At 40.4% G+C, this 17,510-nt stretch overlaps 1 protein-coding gene across 5 annotated transcripts in view; it reads right to left on the reverse strand.

Moving 5' to 3' along the window:
* The window catches only part of LOC126088129 (alpha-N-acetylglucosaminidase), a 377,251-nt gene that overhangs the window by 262,815 nt on the left and 96,926 nt on the right, over positions 1 to 17,510 (reverse strand). For 4 of the 5 annotated variants that reach the window (XM_049906245.1, XM_049906244.1, XM_049906242.1 and 1 more), the window contains exon 9: positions 6,632 to 6,716. The exons of the other annotated variant lie outside the window; for it this stretch is intronic. In XM_049906245.1, coding sequence (XP_049762202.1) covers positions 6,632 to 6,716 — 85 coding nt within the window. The remainder of the gene's footprint in view (positions 1 to 6,631; positions 6,717 to 17,510) is intronic. 5 annotated transcript variants of the gene reach the window in all.

Here is a 17,510-nt window from a genome sequence, read left to right on the forward strand (position 1 = left end):
CTAATAAGCGCTGCTCATGCATGGTTGTTTACATCTTTGGGCGGTTTAGTGACATCTCTGAACAGTCAAAGGAACTGTGTCTGTGATACAATATCCACAGTCAACATATATCTTCAGGAGTTCTGGGAACTGGGGTAATGCAAAACTTTTTTTGATGTATGTAGTATCTGATGCAAGTCAAGTATGATAGGACCATTACTGTTCACAATATACTGGATGTGTCTCATTTGTCATCAGGTGCATTTTGTCTAGTGTTTTGGCACATATTTTCAATTTTAATTTTGCAATGTGTAGATGGAGTCAGTCTAAACAAATACTTCTCACCATGTGTTTCAACAGAAAATGTCAATCTGTTTCTTACTACAAACCAAATGTTTATCAAGATACGCCCATTCAATAGAATGGTTTCAAATTGGGATAGTGTGATACTTGGTTTAAGTGGTACATGTTAACAGAGCAGGCAAACTGAAAAGACAAAAATAACCACTACTCTAACAGGGACTGTGCAACACTGTTGCACAGTGTAAGCAAACAACACAGCTCATTTCCCTGTCTCATGTGTTGGACCGTACCATGCAGTCTTCCTGATTGTTGACTAATTGATTCAATACATGATTTGACCTCAGGAATGCTATATTAAATATACTTCAATGATATTTTACTTAGTAGCATGTAATCTATTTATATTGTGTATCAATAATCTGAATGTAATTATTATAACATTGCCCATGCATGTTAAATACATGTTTCGAGCTGTAAGATAAATAAAAATAAATAAATAAATAAAAAAATAAATAAATACACTTTGCACTATTACTCAGATCAAAGGGATACAACCAAATGTCATACCCTGTGACAGACAATCTGCTGAAATGGGCCACATCAATGTTAAGGAAAAACGATTAGGATTTAATGTCCCGTTGACTACAAGATCACTACAGGAGATAGATTAGATTACATTAGATTCAGTTTTCGTTCCATAGACCGAAAAAATAAGATGATTCTCATGGGTGTGGAACATGTCAGAAACTATAACATAAAAAACATAAAACATTTGAATATAATACTTACTACCCTGATCATTTGCCAGGAGATAGTCAAAATAGGTGAATACAATACAGTAAAATGCAACAGCTAATATTTACGGAGGAAAGTCAGCCATCAAAGGAAGCATCCCAGCATTATCCGTAACAGATTTGTAGACTGCACAGAAAACCTAATGTGGATGGCTGAATGGTGTCTAGGACCACTATCCTCCCAAATGCTATTCTAGTGTCTTACTATTGTGCATAAGCAGCAAGTCGTACTCTGAGCTCACTTATTTGTTACATAGTTTAATTCTTAATTTCTTTGTGTTTTTGGGTATTTGCATAGTTTAATTCATAAATTTCGGGTGTATTACAGCATTTGAGAGTTGCAGCATCGTGTTTTAGTGCCTGAATAGTGTAAATTCGCGTAGTTGTCAGTCATCTGTTTTTGTTTTGAATGGCCAGTGTCGGCTGGTCACAGCCAGTGAGCTCCCTGCAGCCATTGGATAAGCAGCAGCCAGCAGCAAGTCGTACTCTGACCTCACTTATTTGTTTCATAGATTAATTCTTAATTTCTTCGCGTGTTTTGGGTACTTGCATAGTTTAATTCATAAATTTCGGGTGTATTATAGTATTTGAGAGTTGCAGCATCATGTTTTAGTACCTGAATAGGGCAAATTTGCATATTCATCAGTCATCTGTTTATTTTGAACGGCTTGTGAGATAGAAGAGAGGAAAAAAATTGTTATTGATGGACAGAGACTGTGCCTGTTGTGTACGGATTCAGGGGGAATTGGCCATCATCCGTAAACAGCTGGAAGCTGTGTTGGCTGTGGTCGACAGGCTCCAGGCTGTTGCTCTGGGTACAGTGACATTGGGACACACGAGGCGATCGCTTTGGCGCCTCTGGAACCTGTAGCATCGCCTGGGATCTCTGATGCCACCGCACCCTCGGATTCGGATGTCCCTGCCCATCGACACTTGCCTGACGGTGATTGGCGAACTGTGGCGGGGTCGTGAATCCCTGGGCGGAAGGCAAAAGTCAGTGCTGGCCACAAGGCTGTACCCTTACGCCTCCGTAACAGGTTTGAGGTGCTGCCCACTGCTGAAAGTACTTCTGAGCCGGCAAGGGCGGCCTCGCCTGTTGCAGCAGTGGCTGGTCTTCCTGAGAGGTCTGGACAAGTGCAGAGGGTGGGATTACTTGTCATAGGGGCAGTGGTTAGCACACTGGACTCACATTCGGGAGGGCGACGGTTCAATCCCGTCTCCAGCCATCCTGATTTAGGTTTTCCGTGATTTCCCTAAATCGCTTCAGGCAAATGCCGGGATGGTTCCTTTGAAAGCGCACGGCCGATTTCCTTCCCAATCCTTCCCTAACCCGAGCATGAGCTCCGTCTCTAATGACCTCGTTGTCGACGGGACGTTAAACACTAACCACCACCACCACCACCACCACCACCACCACCACTTGTCATAGGGAGCTCCAATGTTAAGACAGGTGATGGAGCTCCTTAGGGATATGGCAGCTAAGGACAGGAAGAAAGCCAATGAGCATTCCGTGTGCATACCAGGGAGAGTCATCCAAGATGTGGAAAGGTTCCTCCTACCAGATGCCATGAAGGGTAAAGGGTGCAGCCACCATCTGCAGCATCGTCGACAGGACCGAGTGCAGACCTTTGGTACAGAGCCGAGTGGAGAGTCTGAATCAGAGGCTCAGACAGTTCTGTGACCGTGTAGGCTGCAGATTCCTCGATTTGTGCCATATGATGGTGGGGTTTCGGGTTCCACTAAATAGGTCAGGTGTCCAGTACTCACAGGAGGTGGCTACATGGGTAGCAGGGGCTGTGTGGTGTGTGCTGGGTGGTTTTTTTAGGTTAGACAGTCTTGGGAAAGATCAAAAAGGGCTCCAGTCTCAAAGGGAACAGGGTAAAGAAATGACAAGAATCGACCAAGCAACAGTCGGTATAGTAGTTGTAAATTGTTGTAGCTGTGTTGGAAAAGTACCAGAGCTTCAAGCGCTGATAGAAAGCACTGAAGCTGAAATCGTTATATGAACAGAAAGATGGCTAAAGCCGGAGATAAATTCTGCCGAAATTTTTACAGAGGCGTAAACCATGTTCAGAAAGGATACATTAAATAAAGTAGGTGGTGGTGTGTTTGTGTCTGTTGGTAGTAGTTTATCTTGTAGTGAAGTTGAAATAGATAGTTCCTGCGAATTACTATGAGTAAGGTTATACTCAACAGCCGACCCAAAATAATAATTGGCTCCTCCTACCGACCCCCCGACTCAGATAATATAATAGATGAACGCTTCAAAGAAAACGTGAATCTCATTACAAATAAGTACTCCACTCATACAGTTATAATTGGTGGAGACTTAAATCTACCCTCGATTTGTTGGCGAAAATACATGTTCAAAGACGGTGGTAGACAGAAAACATCTTCCAAAATTGTACTAAATGCTTTCTCTGAGAATTACTTTGAACAATTAGTTCATAAGCCCACACTAATTGTAAATGGTTACGAAAACACACTTAACCTCTTAGCCAGAAATAATCCCGATCTAATAGAGAACATCATGACAGATACAGGGATTAGTGAACACAAGGACATTGTAGCAAGGCTCAAAACCACTACAAATAAACACAAAATATATCTTTTTAAAACAGCAGATAAAAATTCGCTTGATGCCATCCTAAGAGAGAGTCTCCATTCCTTCCAAGCTAATTATGTAAGTGTAGACCAGTGTTCTGACATGTTTTGTATACCATGGTGGATCAGTCCTGTCTCTTATTAACTTATGCGATATGAATTGACCTCAACAACAACAGACCAGATATGGCTCAAATTCAAAGATGCAGTATCAACAGCAATAGACAAATTAATACCGCAGAAGTTAGTAAGAGACAGGACTGATCCACCATGGTATACAAAACATGTCAGAACACTGTTGCTTCTGCCAAATTCGGAAGAACGCAAAATCCCCAAGACTGGCTAAGTTTCATGGAAGCTCGAAATTTAGTGCGGACGTCAATGCGAGATGCTTTTAATAGTTTCTACAATGAAATATTGTCTCAAAATATGGTAGAAAACCCAAAGACATTCTGGTCGTATGTAAAGTACACCAGTGGCAAAAAACAGTCAATACCGTCACTGCGCGGTAGTGATGGAAATGTTACCGATGATGGTACCACTAAAGCGGAGTTACTAAATACAGTTTTCCGTAATTCCTTCATGAAAGAAGACGAAGTAAATATTTCAGAATTCGAAACCAGAACAGCTGTTAGCAAGAGTGACATAAAAGAAGATATCTTTGGTGATGCAAAACAACTCAAATCACTTAAGTAAGGCAAGTCTTCCGGTCCAGATGGTATACCAATCAGGTTTCTCTCAGAGTATGCAGACACAGCAGCGCCTATCTTAGCAATCATATACAACCACTCACTTGACGTAAGAAGACTGGAAAGTAGCACAGGTCACACCAATATTCAAGAAGGGAAATAGGAGTAACCGATTGAATTACAGACCCATATCACTGACCTCAATTTGCAGTAGGATTTTGGAGCATATACTGTACTCGAACATTATGAATCACCTCGAAGAAAATGACTTATTGATACATAACCAACACAAATTCAGAAAATATCGTTTATGTGCAACACAGCTAGCTCTTTATTCCCATGAAGTAATGAGTGCTATCGAGAAGGGGTCTCAGAGCGATTTCATATTCCTGTATTTCCAGAAGGCTTTTGATACTATTCCTCACAAGCGACTATTAATCAAATTGCGTGCATATGGAGTATCGTCTCAGTTGTGTGACTGGATTCGTGATTTCCTCTCAGAGTGGTCACAGTTCATAGTGATAGACGGTAAATCATCGAGTAGAACAGAAGCGATATCCGGCGTTCCACAAGGTAGTGTCATAGGCCCTCTGCTGTTTCTGATTTATATAAATGATCTAGGTGAGAATCGGAGTAACCCCCTTAGATTGTTTGCAGATGATGTTGTAATTTACTGTCTAGTAAAATCATCAGACAATCAATTCCAATTACAAAATGATCTAGTGAGAATTTCTGTATGGTGTGAAAAGTGGGCATTAGCACTACATAAAGAAAAGTGCAAGGTCATCCACATGGGTACTAAAAGAAGTCAGATAAATTTTGGGTATACGATAAACCGCACAAATCTAAGGGCTGTCAATTCAACTAAATACCTAGGAATTACAATTACGAGCAACTTAAATTGGAAAGACCACATAAATCATATTGTGGGGAAGGCGACACAAAGATTGTGCTTTGCTGGCAGAACACTTAGAAGATGCGATAAACCTACTAAAGAGACAGCCTACATTACACTTGTCCATCCCCTGCTGGAATATTGCTGCGTGGTATGGGATCCTTACCAGGTAGGATTGACAGAGGACATCGAAAAAGTGCAAAGAAGGGCAGCTCATTTCGTGTTATCGCGCAATAGGGGTGAGAGTCTCACTGATATGATACGGGAGTTGGGGTGGCAGTCACTGAGCTCGAACGGGAAGATTTAGGTGTTTCTTCTTCCCACGCGCCATTCAGGAGTGGAATGGTAGAAAAGTATTATGAAAATGGTTCGACGAACCCTCTGCCAGGCACTTAAGTGTGAATTGCAGAGTAACAACCTTTCTTGGGGTTTTCAACATGATGTCACTGAAAATCTCAGTGAGCAATTTTAGGTATGTATAAATAATTTGATGATTATATTTTGGAGTAAAATATTTAAAAAGAGAGGTGCTATAAAAATTATTTTCTGTCTTCACCTACCTCCAGAACTTTAAACTGCAGACACTTTCTTAGGCCTACAAAATCAGTCCTTTAAAATATTGTCTAAGTTACTTTCCAACAACTGGAAGTCACATTCAAGCTGACAAGAGCACATTTAAAACTCTTTCACAAAGTACCTATATCCACAATTCACAGGCCTAGTCATGTTGAATATTCTGTGTAACTCAACAGTTAATAAGGTAGTAATGTTTACTTCAATGGGATCTAATGTTGCTGATCACAATTAGCTCACTCTGCAACTGTTATATTTGTAACAATGGAAAGTTCTATCAAGAAAACTAACAAATATGAGAGTGAATTGCCTGCTAGTACTTACATTCAGGAGGCTAAATGTTTATACTGCCAGCACAGAGACATAAAGGTAAGACTAATGACATTACACTAGCTTTTGGCACCAATGTTTCTTCATCAAGAAGCAGAGAGAGATAGAGGGGTTAAGGTTGAAAAGGAGAGGCAGGATACAAAAATGTTTTACAAACCACCATTAGTTTAACTACAAATGTTGGAGGAATATTACAGAGTATAACTGTTTTGCTTACTTCCAGAACTTAGTATCTAGAATTCTCTAGAATTAAGACAAAACTAGAAAGAACACAGACTACAAGTTTACCTCCTATATTAAATCAACCACACAGCACAATTAATACCCTTCTCCCTTTCCCCCAAATTATACATCCCTCATTCACATCTTCATCTTTCAATTAAATACATTGAAAAGGAATTCAAAATTAATTTACATGAGTATGATACATAATACAATGAGACGACGACACTATCTCAACTTACTTTTGGAACTGAAGAAATATAAGCACGTACTCTTTCAACAGTCCAAAATGATTGCTCATGTACAAAAGCCCAATTTTGCAACATCCTAAACAACAAAGAAAGCAAAAGAAACATGAAAACAATGTGCACCAGTTACACAAATGCATGAGCATAGATGACAAACTGAATTCTGTGTGATGATTCATATGTCTTTGTAATTATGTTTGTAGTCATACACATGCATGCTGTTTGAGCTCCGCAGTTGTCCAGCATAGAGGTGCTGAATACAACTGATAGTTTGTCTTTCAAAATTACAAAACACAAGCTAAAATGCTGAGTCGGTGTTTGCTTGATAAAAGCAAACTCTGTGTTATTTTTAATTGATCACGACAATCTTCAGTATGCTTTTACTCATGAGCACATACCAAATCACAAAAGAGTTACAAACTGTATACACATAACATAGAGACATACCATATTAAGTAGACATGAGAACTGACAGTCACAGACATCATGAAAAAATACTGAACTATCATGCAGTTTACTGTAGAAAATACATTGCAGCACTTGACAATGGCCTTCATTCTACCACAGTACCGTGTGTGTGTGTGTGTGTGTGTGTGTGTGTGTGTGATTTAAGGACACTAAACTACAAAGTTATCAGCACCCTCACAGAATCATCTGAAAACTCAATCCCCAGGTGCAGTGCTCTAAAGTTTTAGATATGCGGGCTGCTCAATCATATGTCACTCCCACTGCCACACTACATTTCCCTTTGCTTTTCGCTCATTATCTTTATTCATTTCCTCTCCCTCCCTATTGTGTTGTATTTTAACAAAGCGTGAACATAAAATTCACTGACATGAAAAACCCTACTTCATTTCATTTAGAGGTTGAAAGGAAAAAAAACTAGAGTGACCTTCAAGATACCATCCTAGCTTTCACAATGGTTTTTGAGTTTTCTCTCAAGACTGATGATGATTTGAGACTCTTTCCTCCCTCTCTTTTACATATCCAATATTTCATTAGTGAACAGTATCACATGCTCTTGTTAATTTTTCTTTTCCAAAATACATTCGTCATACCGTGCACTAGTGCATGTGAATGTCGAGTGCGCCGAGTGTGGTGTCACCGCACGTCCATGTTTGTTCGTCTGTCAACTGTATTAGCATGGCCCGGCCACTGGAGGCCGCCTGTGGCAGATGTTCTCAAGGCGAGGTCTCCACTGCAACGTCTGCCAGCAACTCACTCATATATACATGCACAATGCAGTGCTAACTGAGCCCTCTTTTATGTCCTTCCAATGAGTCGTCCATATCAGTGTACTTTGAGTTGTTACATGGGAATCTACAGGAGTCTGTTTTCTATTACTGTTAAGTGCTCCATGAATACAGTCATATTTGTGTTACTTGAACCGGTCTCATGTACTATGTAGTTACATGGTTGGCATTGAGTTTGGAATGCTTCCCACATGTGCAATCTTGAAGTGCGGTTTCATGAGATTTATTAATTATGGATGCCATGCTTACTTTGGCTGTGACCACTTTCTTGACTTCCATTAATGGACAGGGTACCGTTCCACCGGTCCATCCACCCACATTTCCTCAATGTGATGATTCACCCGAGGATTGGGATGCTTACAAAAAAAAAAAGGACTCTGACAGTATCTTTTGGCTTTTGGTGTGAAGATTTGAATTTGTGCAGAGTCTTCTTCCTTTCGTGGATTCTGCCTAAGGTGTGTCATTTACTGCGTCAGCTTACCCCTTCCCAAGAACCGGCAGCTCCTACTTTTGATCACATGTGCAATTGATCGTCCAATTACAAACAAATGCATGTCATATTGGTGCGAGTTGAGTTCTATCAATGCCGCAAGGAACCAAACCAATCATACAGGGCCTGGCCAGTCGAACTTCATGGCCTTAGCTGTAAGTGTCAATTTGTTACTGATGCCCATAATTACTCTTCTACAGACACTGCAGAGTGCGACAAAATTATTTGTTTAGCTCTGAAAACAGAAGTGCATCCATCAGAAGGCTTTACTCCGTGAAAACCCTGCAAATAGCACCATCATCTTAAGTTTATGGGGCTTCAATTAACAGACAGGATACTGTTCCACTGGGTGACCAAACTGAAGTGTGATGTGATGTGGCAATAGTGTCACGCGACATGCCCAGTAGGACAACGGATAACTCACACAAGGAAGTGGAAGTGGCGGCGGTAAACATGTGGGCCCAGTGCCAAGCTGACCAAGGCTGGGCCAAGCAGCTGCAACCGTCACAGCACCAGCATCAGCATTCTCTGTTTTCATCTTGTCCTTTCTGTCTTACCCAGCAGAAATGATGAGCATGCCCTAAGACCTGGGCTATGTGTAATTCTCACCAGAAGAAAGGCCATATCGCTTCTGTGTGTCATTCACTGATGACTGCTCAGGATATGGACGTGGACATAAATTGTGTGATTTCAATACTCGTGACTACCCCCAAGTTGTTTCTCAAGTTCACTGTTTTTCACCATGTGATATGGTTAAGTCAACACAGGTGCTGCAGTGACATAACTGAATTCTCAAACCTATGTGAGTTTAGGCTCACCGCCGTTGACAACTGCCACGTGGAAGCTCATCATTTAAATACTGCACTGGTGGGACAATTTACAGCACCTGCCTCTTACATGTGAGTCAATCCATACCAAGTGGTCCAGCACTGGTTGCTTGACCATCTCAGAAAAATGTTATATTTGCTGGGTGAATTCCCCAATGTTTAGTAGTCACAAAAATGTTTTTAAAAAAATTTATTGTTTATTATTTTGAAATGGCGGCCATATTTGTTCCAGGCCGCATGCGTTTTTTCGTATTTGCAAGCATCTACATTTTTTACAATTATTCAGTAGTGGTTCCTAGGAGGAAGTTATTGTCTGTTCTACGAGATTATGGAATAGGAGGCAAACTTTTGCAAGCAATTAAAGGTCTTTACATGGATAGTCAGGCAGTAGTTAGAGTTGACGGTAAACTGAGTTCATGGTTTAGAATAGTTTCAGGGGTAAGACAAGGCTGCAACCTGTCTCCACTGTTGTTCATATTATTTATGGATCATATGTTGAAAACAATAGACTGGCTGGGTGAGATTAAGATATGTGAACACAAAATAAGCAGTCTTGCATATGCGGATGACTTAGTTGTGATGGCAGGTTCGATTGAAAGTTTGCAGAGTAATATTTCAGAGCTAGATCAGAAATGTAAGGACTATGGTATGAAGATTAGCATCTCCAAAACGAAAGTAATGTCGGTGGGAAAGAAATATAAACGGATTGAGTGCCAAATAGGAGGAACTAAGTTAGAACAGGTGGACAGTTTCAAGTACTTAGGATGCATATTCTCACAGGATGGCAACATAGTGAAAGAACTGGAAGCGAGGTGTAGCAAGGCTAATGCAGTGAGCGCTCAACTACGATCTACTCTCTTCTGCAAGAAGGAAGTCAGTACCAAGACTAAGTTATCTGTGCACTGTTCAATCTTTCGACCAACTTTGTTGTATGGGAGCGAAAGCTGGGTGGATTCAGGTTACCTTATCAATAAGGTTGAGGTTACGGATATGAAAGTAGCTAGGATGATTGCAGGTACTAGTAGATGGGAACAATGGTAGGAGGGTGTCCACAATGAGGAAATCAAAGAAAAACTGGGAATGAACTCTATTGATGTAGCAGTCAGGGCGAACAGGCTTAGATGGTGGGGTCATGTTACACGCATGGGAGAAGCAAGGTTACCCAAGAGACTCTTTGAAGTAATAGGTTTAACATCAGAAGAGGCACCAATGTTAGCACTGAATAGGGGATCATGGAGGAATTTTATAAGGGGGGCTATGCTCCAGACTGAACGCTGAAAGGCATAATCAGTCTTAAATGATGATGATGATGATGATGATGATGATGATGATGATGATGATGATTCAGTAGTGGATTGTCCTAAGCCTTTCAGATCAAATGCATTTAGTTCAACACACTCTGGGCTACAAATTAACATCATTATCAGTTAGCTGAATGTATTATTTAATATATTTTAATAGTTCGAAGTTGTCAGCCACAAACAAAAAAACTCAATTTTTGAACAGTAGTTTTCCAAAGAAAGATAAATTTCTCAGCTTTAATATTTTTTCTGCTATTACACTGTATAGTATAGTTACTTTTTATAGAGTATCACTGATGAGCAGCTTACACTTTAAAAAATAAATGTAAAAAATGGATTTTTTTAATTTTTCCATTTTGTGGTCTGCGATATCTTTGTTGGGGGGCCACGTAAAAATCTGAAAATTTCATAGTTAATAGACCTTTATGATATCAAACTTCAGTATAAATTTCAACTTTGAGATTCATTTGGAAGTTATGGAAAAAATATTACAGACACGAGTCAAAAATACGTTTTTTAACATCTGCAATATCTGGTAGGCTAATCATATAAAGTATATCAACTGCATAATGTAACACACACATTACACTAGCTAATGATTATTTGTCAAAACAATGCTGCAGTAATTGTTTCAGCAGGCTAACAATTGCACCTGCAAGCCTATACAAGATAAAACACCAAGTGTCTTGAATACAAAAATTGAGTGTCAGAATGTCTTGTTAAGTTAACAAGGCAATTAGTAAAAGAACAGGGAATTTTACCAGCATTACAAAAGAAAACTGCGTCTAATTTGGTAGATGAAAACACAGTCAATAAAGTTATTAAGTATTATGACGATGACAATAACAGCCGTTTGATGTTTGGCAAAAAAGACTGCGTTTCTGTGAAAAAAATGGTTCTAAGATTCAAAGACAAAAAAGGTTAATATTGTGTAATGTAAATGAACTATTCACTGAATTTAAAAAAGAAAATCCTGACATTAAAATTGGAAGATCAAAGTTTTGTGAGTTGAGACCAAGATGGTGTATTGTTGTAGGGGCATCTGGCACCCATAATGTTTTTGTTTGTTTGTATCATCAGAATGTAAAGTTGATGATAGATGGGGCAAATCTTAGAGTTGACTATAAAGACCTTCTGGAAGTTATGGTATGCAATATTGACAGTTACAATTGCATGATCAAGGGAGAATGTGAAGATTGACAGTTACGATTGTATGATCAAGGGAAAATGTGAAGATTGTCCAGGCAAACAAGCCTTATTTGACATGTTTGAAAAATCCGAAGAAGATGATTTGATGCCTGACAATATAAAATACAAACAATGAGTGACCCAAGACAGAACTGAAATGGTGACAGTCATAAAATCATGAGCTTCTGTTTGTCTGAGAGGTTTTGGCTGCATTTAAATTTGCAGTGAAGTTCTCTTTGCTTTCGCAGTAGTTTCCTAACTTTGTTGTTGAACCACAGTGGGTTTTTCCCGCCCCTCACAGTCTTACTCGGCACATACCTGTCTAAAACGCATTTTACGATTGCCTTGAACTTTTTCCATAAACACTCACTATTGTCAGTGTAGGAACAGAAATTTTCGTTTTGATCTCTTAGGTAGTCTGAAATCTGCCTTCTATTACTCTTGCTAAACAGATAAACCTTCCTACATTTTATTATATTCCTATTTACTTCCATATTCAGGGATGCTGCAATGGCCTTACGATCACTGATTCCCTGTTCTGCACTTACAGAGTCGAAAAGTTCGAGATCTGTTTGTTATCAGTAGGTCCAAGATGTTATCTCCATGAGTTGGTTCTGTGTTTAATTGCTCAAGGTAATTTTTGGATAGTGCACTCAGTATAATGTCACTCGATGCTCTGTTCCTACCACCCGTCCTAAACATTTGAATGTCCCAGTCTATATCTGGTAAATTGAAATCTCCACCTAAGACTATAACATGCTGAGGAAATTTATGTGAAAAGTATTCCATAGGAAGGTCTGAATTACCTCACACGACTGTTTGGCGTGTGTTGAGAAACCGTCTGCGTTTGAAACTGTACAGATTGATGATGATTGTACAAACAATAAAAGACACTGATAAAATTGCTCGCAAGAACTTCTGTGCGGATATGTTAAATTGATTACATAAGGATGAACATTTCTTGGGCAAAGTCATCTTTTCTGACAAGTCGACCTTCCACTTAAGTGGCAAGGTTAACACACGTAACTGTAGGATTTGGGGCAGTGAAAATCTACATCAAACATTGCAACATGTTCGTGATAGCCCTAAACTGAACGTTTTTTCTGCATTGAGCAAGAACAAACTGTACGGCCCCTTTCTTTTCTGTGAGAGAACCGTCAACAGATCGATGAGGGTGACCAAGAATGAAACATTTACTTCATGCAAGATGGTGCAACATCCCACTACCTGTCTGACATCCGAGATTTTGCTCGTGACTGCTTTCCAGGTCAATGAATTGGTCACGATGCACCAATTCCTTGGCCTCCACGTTCCCCAGACCAGACACTACTCATTTTTTTTTTTAATGGGGATTCATCAAGGATATCATGTTTGTACCTCCTGTGCCAGCTTAATTTCAAAACTTCAAGCTAAAATGTCTTGTTGTTGGGATGATGTTTCACCTAAGCTTCTAAATGAATATAGAGTAACTAGTGAAGCCTCCGACACATTTAATAAATATCTCCCTCTGCCATAGAGAATTCCCTATCTTTTGAAAATCACTGAAATCCTACCGGTGTATAAGAAGGGAATAAAAACTGACATGAAAAGCTATAGGCCAATAACTTCAGAGCTTTAGAAATTATTACAGAAAGTAATATCAAATCGATTTGAGGCATATTTCTTCAAACATAATCTATTTAACAATCTAAAGCATGGTTTTAGGAAAGGAATATCTACTGTAACAGCAGCAGCAAATTTTATACACGAAATACACTCCTGGAAATGGAAAAAAGAACACATTGACACCGGTGTGTCAGACCCACCATACTTGCTCCGGACACAGCGAGAGGGCTGTACAAGCAATGATCACACGCACGGCACAGCGGACACACCAGGAACCGCGGTGTTGGCCGTCGAATGGCGCTAGCTGCGCAGCATTTGTGCACCGCCGCCGTCAGTGTCAGCCAGTTTGCCGTGGCATACGGAGCTCCATCGCAGTCTTTAACACTGGTAGCATGCCGCGACAGCGTGTACGTGAACCGTATGTGCAGTTGACGGACTTTGAGCGAGGGCGTATAGTGGGCATGCGGGAGGCCGGGTGGACATACCGCCGAATTGCTCAACACGTGGGGCGTGACGTCTCCACAGTACATCGATGTTGTCGCCAGTGGTCGGCGGAAGGTGCACGTGCCCGTCGACCTGGGACCGGACCGCAGCGACGCACGGATGCACGCCAAGACCGTAGGATCCTATGCAGTACCGTAGGGGACCGCACCGCCATTTCCCAGCAAATTAGGGACACTGTTGCTCCTGGGGTATCGGCGAGGACCATTCGCAACCGTCTCCATGAAGCTGGGCTACGGTCCCGCACACCGTTAGGCCGTCTTCCGCTCACGCCCCAACATCGTGCAGCCCGCCTCCAGTGGTGTCGCGACAGGCGTGAATGGAGGGACGAATGGAGACGTGTCGTCTTCAGCGATGAGAGTCGCTTCTGCCTTGGTGCCAATGATGGTCGTATGCGTGTTTGGCGCCGTGCAGGTGAGCGCCACAATCAGGACTGCATACGACCGAGGCACACAGGGCCAACACCCGGCATCATGGTGTGGGGAGCAATCTCCTACACTGGCCGTACACCACTGGTGATCGTCGAGGGGACACTGAATAGTGCACGGTACATCCAAACCGTCATCGAACCCAGCGTTCTACCATTCCTAGACCGGCAAGGGAACTTGCTGTTCCAACAGGACAATGCACATCCGCATGTATCCCGTGCCACCCAACGTGCTCTAGAAGGTGTAAGTCAACTACCCTGGCCAGCAAGATCTCCGGATCTGTCCCCCATTGAGCATGTTTGGGACTGGATGAAGCGTCGCCCCACGCGGTCTGCACGTCCAGCACGAACGCTGGTCCAACTGAGGCGCCAGGTGGAAATGGCATGGCAAGCCGTTCCACAGGACTACATCCAGCATCTCTACGATCGTCTCCATGGGAGAATAGCAGCCTGCATTGCTGCGAAAGGTGGATATACACTGTACTAGTGCCGACATTGTGCATGCTCTGTTGCCTGTGTCTATGTGCCTGTGGTTCTGTCAGTGTGATCATGTGATGTATCTGACCCCAGGAATGTGTCAATAAAGTTTCCCCTTCCTGGGACGATGAATTCACGGTGTTCTTATTTCAATTTCCAGGAGTGTATTAAAGAAGCTAGATCAAGAAGACACGGTAACAGGCACCTTCCTGGATATGACTAAAGCTTTTGATACTGTGAATCATACAATCCTATCGCATAAATTAGAAGCATATGGGATGAGAGGGGTAGCCTTAAAACTTCTTACCTCCTATTTGAAAGACAGGAAACAGTATGTCACGATAACTTATAAAAGAAATGAACAATTGGTAAAACCAACCAACAAGATACTTCAATGCGGTGTGCCCCAAAGAAGTGTATTGGGGCCATTCCTGTTTCTTGTGCACATAAATGATTTAATTGAAACCCAAAACTGCAAGGTTGTAAGCTATGCTGACGACACATCTTTTATCAGCTGGGGCCATGATATGCAAACTACTACAAACACTAGTGAAATCAATTATAATTTTCTGTCACGTTATCTTACTGCAAATAAGCTACTCGTAAATAAAGAGAAGACAGTGACAATGCAAATTATGCTTAGCTATAGTCAGAACATAGATAGATCTCTACCTACACCTCCATTGGCCCTTAGCTATGGAAACCAACACAAATTTTTAGGCATAACTATTGACGATCACCTGTCATGGAAAGAACATATAGACCATATTTGTAAGAAAATCAGTAAAAATGTGTATATACTGAAGAGGGTCTCAGCCTTCCCAGACCATGATAGCTTGAGACAAATAAACTTCGGAGTGATACGTCCACACATCTTCAGTACAGCACTGAGATATGGTGTGAAGCACCAGCTGTCTATACAGACAGTCTCTCCAGACTAAAAAAACACCACTAAGAGAGGTACCCAAGATAAACAGGAGAAAGCCTTGTAGAGATATCTCCAGGAAATATAAAATACTAACCATCTACTCCATGCACATCCTGCAGGCAATAATGTTTGTGAAACAGAATCCAGAATATAATATAGCAAACAGTAATGTACATAGGTAGAATACACGAGGAAGGGAAAATTTTCACAGAATTGCAAGTAAAAAAAAAAAAGGCTGCAGACCATAGTCCGCATACAATACGAACCATATTTTGAAAGACTTCCGTCTGACCTCAAGAGAGCTAATTTACACAGTTTAAAGATAAAATTTAAGCATTTATTAATAGACAAAAGCTGTTACTGTAGAAGATTCCAAGCTGTAATTTCCCTTTATAAAACAGTGTACGTAGCATAAGTTTGTTTTTGCAACACAAAAATGATCATTTCTCATCTTACACACTATATCTCTCTGTAAAACAGCATATATAACATAAGGTTGTTTTTGCAACAAAAAAATGATGGCACTTATGTTAACAAAACATTTGTATAAGTGAACTAAAATCTATGACAATGTCCGAAAACTGACTGTTACATGGACAGCAAACAAACAAATAAATAAGCACAGCCAGCTAGGGTGGCAAACTACAAGTCTGTCCATACTGTGTTTCAGCCTCGTTGTCTCTTATTTCTAATCTTCAATGAAACAGTTTCACCATCACAATGAATCATGTTTCTTCTGAAGGGGGCAATAACAATAACAATAATAATAATAATAATAATAACAATAACAATAATAATCACAGAGGTATAGTCATAAATAGTTATAATAAATCTTGATGAAATGAACTTTTATTTATCAATACATTGAGGCACTTATCCCAAAGAAGTCAGACCATGCTACATCTACTTCACTTAATGTACACTATATTTGCATTCCTTTTGGTCCATCAATAACAAGCAGCTGCATTCACTATTCTTGGATTGGAGCAAGGTTGCCTGCTTTCCTATTTGCTGTGTTGCAGACCACTTCAATTTGGCATCAGAAGTGAACAATTTGTTAGTTAACACATCATAAAAGGCCAGAATGCACATCACACACACACACACACACACACACACACACACACACACACACCTACGTTTGACGGGGTCAGCACTCTCACATGGTATTCAACAGGCTTGTAAAACTCCAAACCTCAATTTTTTTTAAACAGAAACATGAAACATGAGAAGTACATCATAGTGGAGCAGCATTTGATACATCTTTAGAATATACAGTGGTGTGAAAAATGATCAAAATTGGTGACCCAAAGGGCGTATGCTTCCCTTGGTGAGAGTTCGAGAACCATTGTTCTAGGGCAAGATACTTCTTTCACAAGAGCTGAACAGGGGAAAGGAAACAGACTACAAAAAATGTTTAAGCACACAGGATCCATGACTAACATAGGGAAACAAAGAAATCAAGGAACAGCAACATCTCCAAGTTGCTATTTGTCGCATTACAGCATTCTGTATCTTCTCGATTTGTCAATCAGAGTTAGTAAGTATATTTCTCCCTAATGCCATCTTCTTCCTTTACTCTGTCTTTTATTACATTTGTTGTATTTTCTAATTTGTCATCCTTTTCTAATTGTTCAAACAATCTCCACCATCTTTTGCCATTATCATGCTTTCGCCGCCCTCCTGATTCTGTAAAATGTGTTCACTCCCATTCAATGTCTGCTAATGCTAACTATCTTTAAAAATATCAGTAATAATCATTTTATTATGGCCTAAGGCATATCAGACTGTAAGATCCAGCTTCAGATTTTTAAAATTTTATTTTAGAGGAAGAAAGATTATTGTTTAATGCCCTGTCAAAGATAAGGTCATTAGA

Source organism: Schistocerca cancellata, chromosome 6, assembly GCF_023864275.1.
Source record: "Schistocerca cancellata isolate TAMUIC-IGC-003103 chromosome 6, iqSchCanc2.1, whole genome shotgun sequence".
In the NCBI taxonomy this organism is placed as follows: domain Eukaryota; kingdom Metazoa; phylum Arthropoda; class Insecta; order Orthoptera; family Acrididae; genus Schistocerca; species Schistocerca cancellata.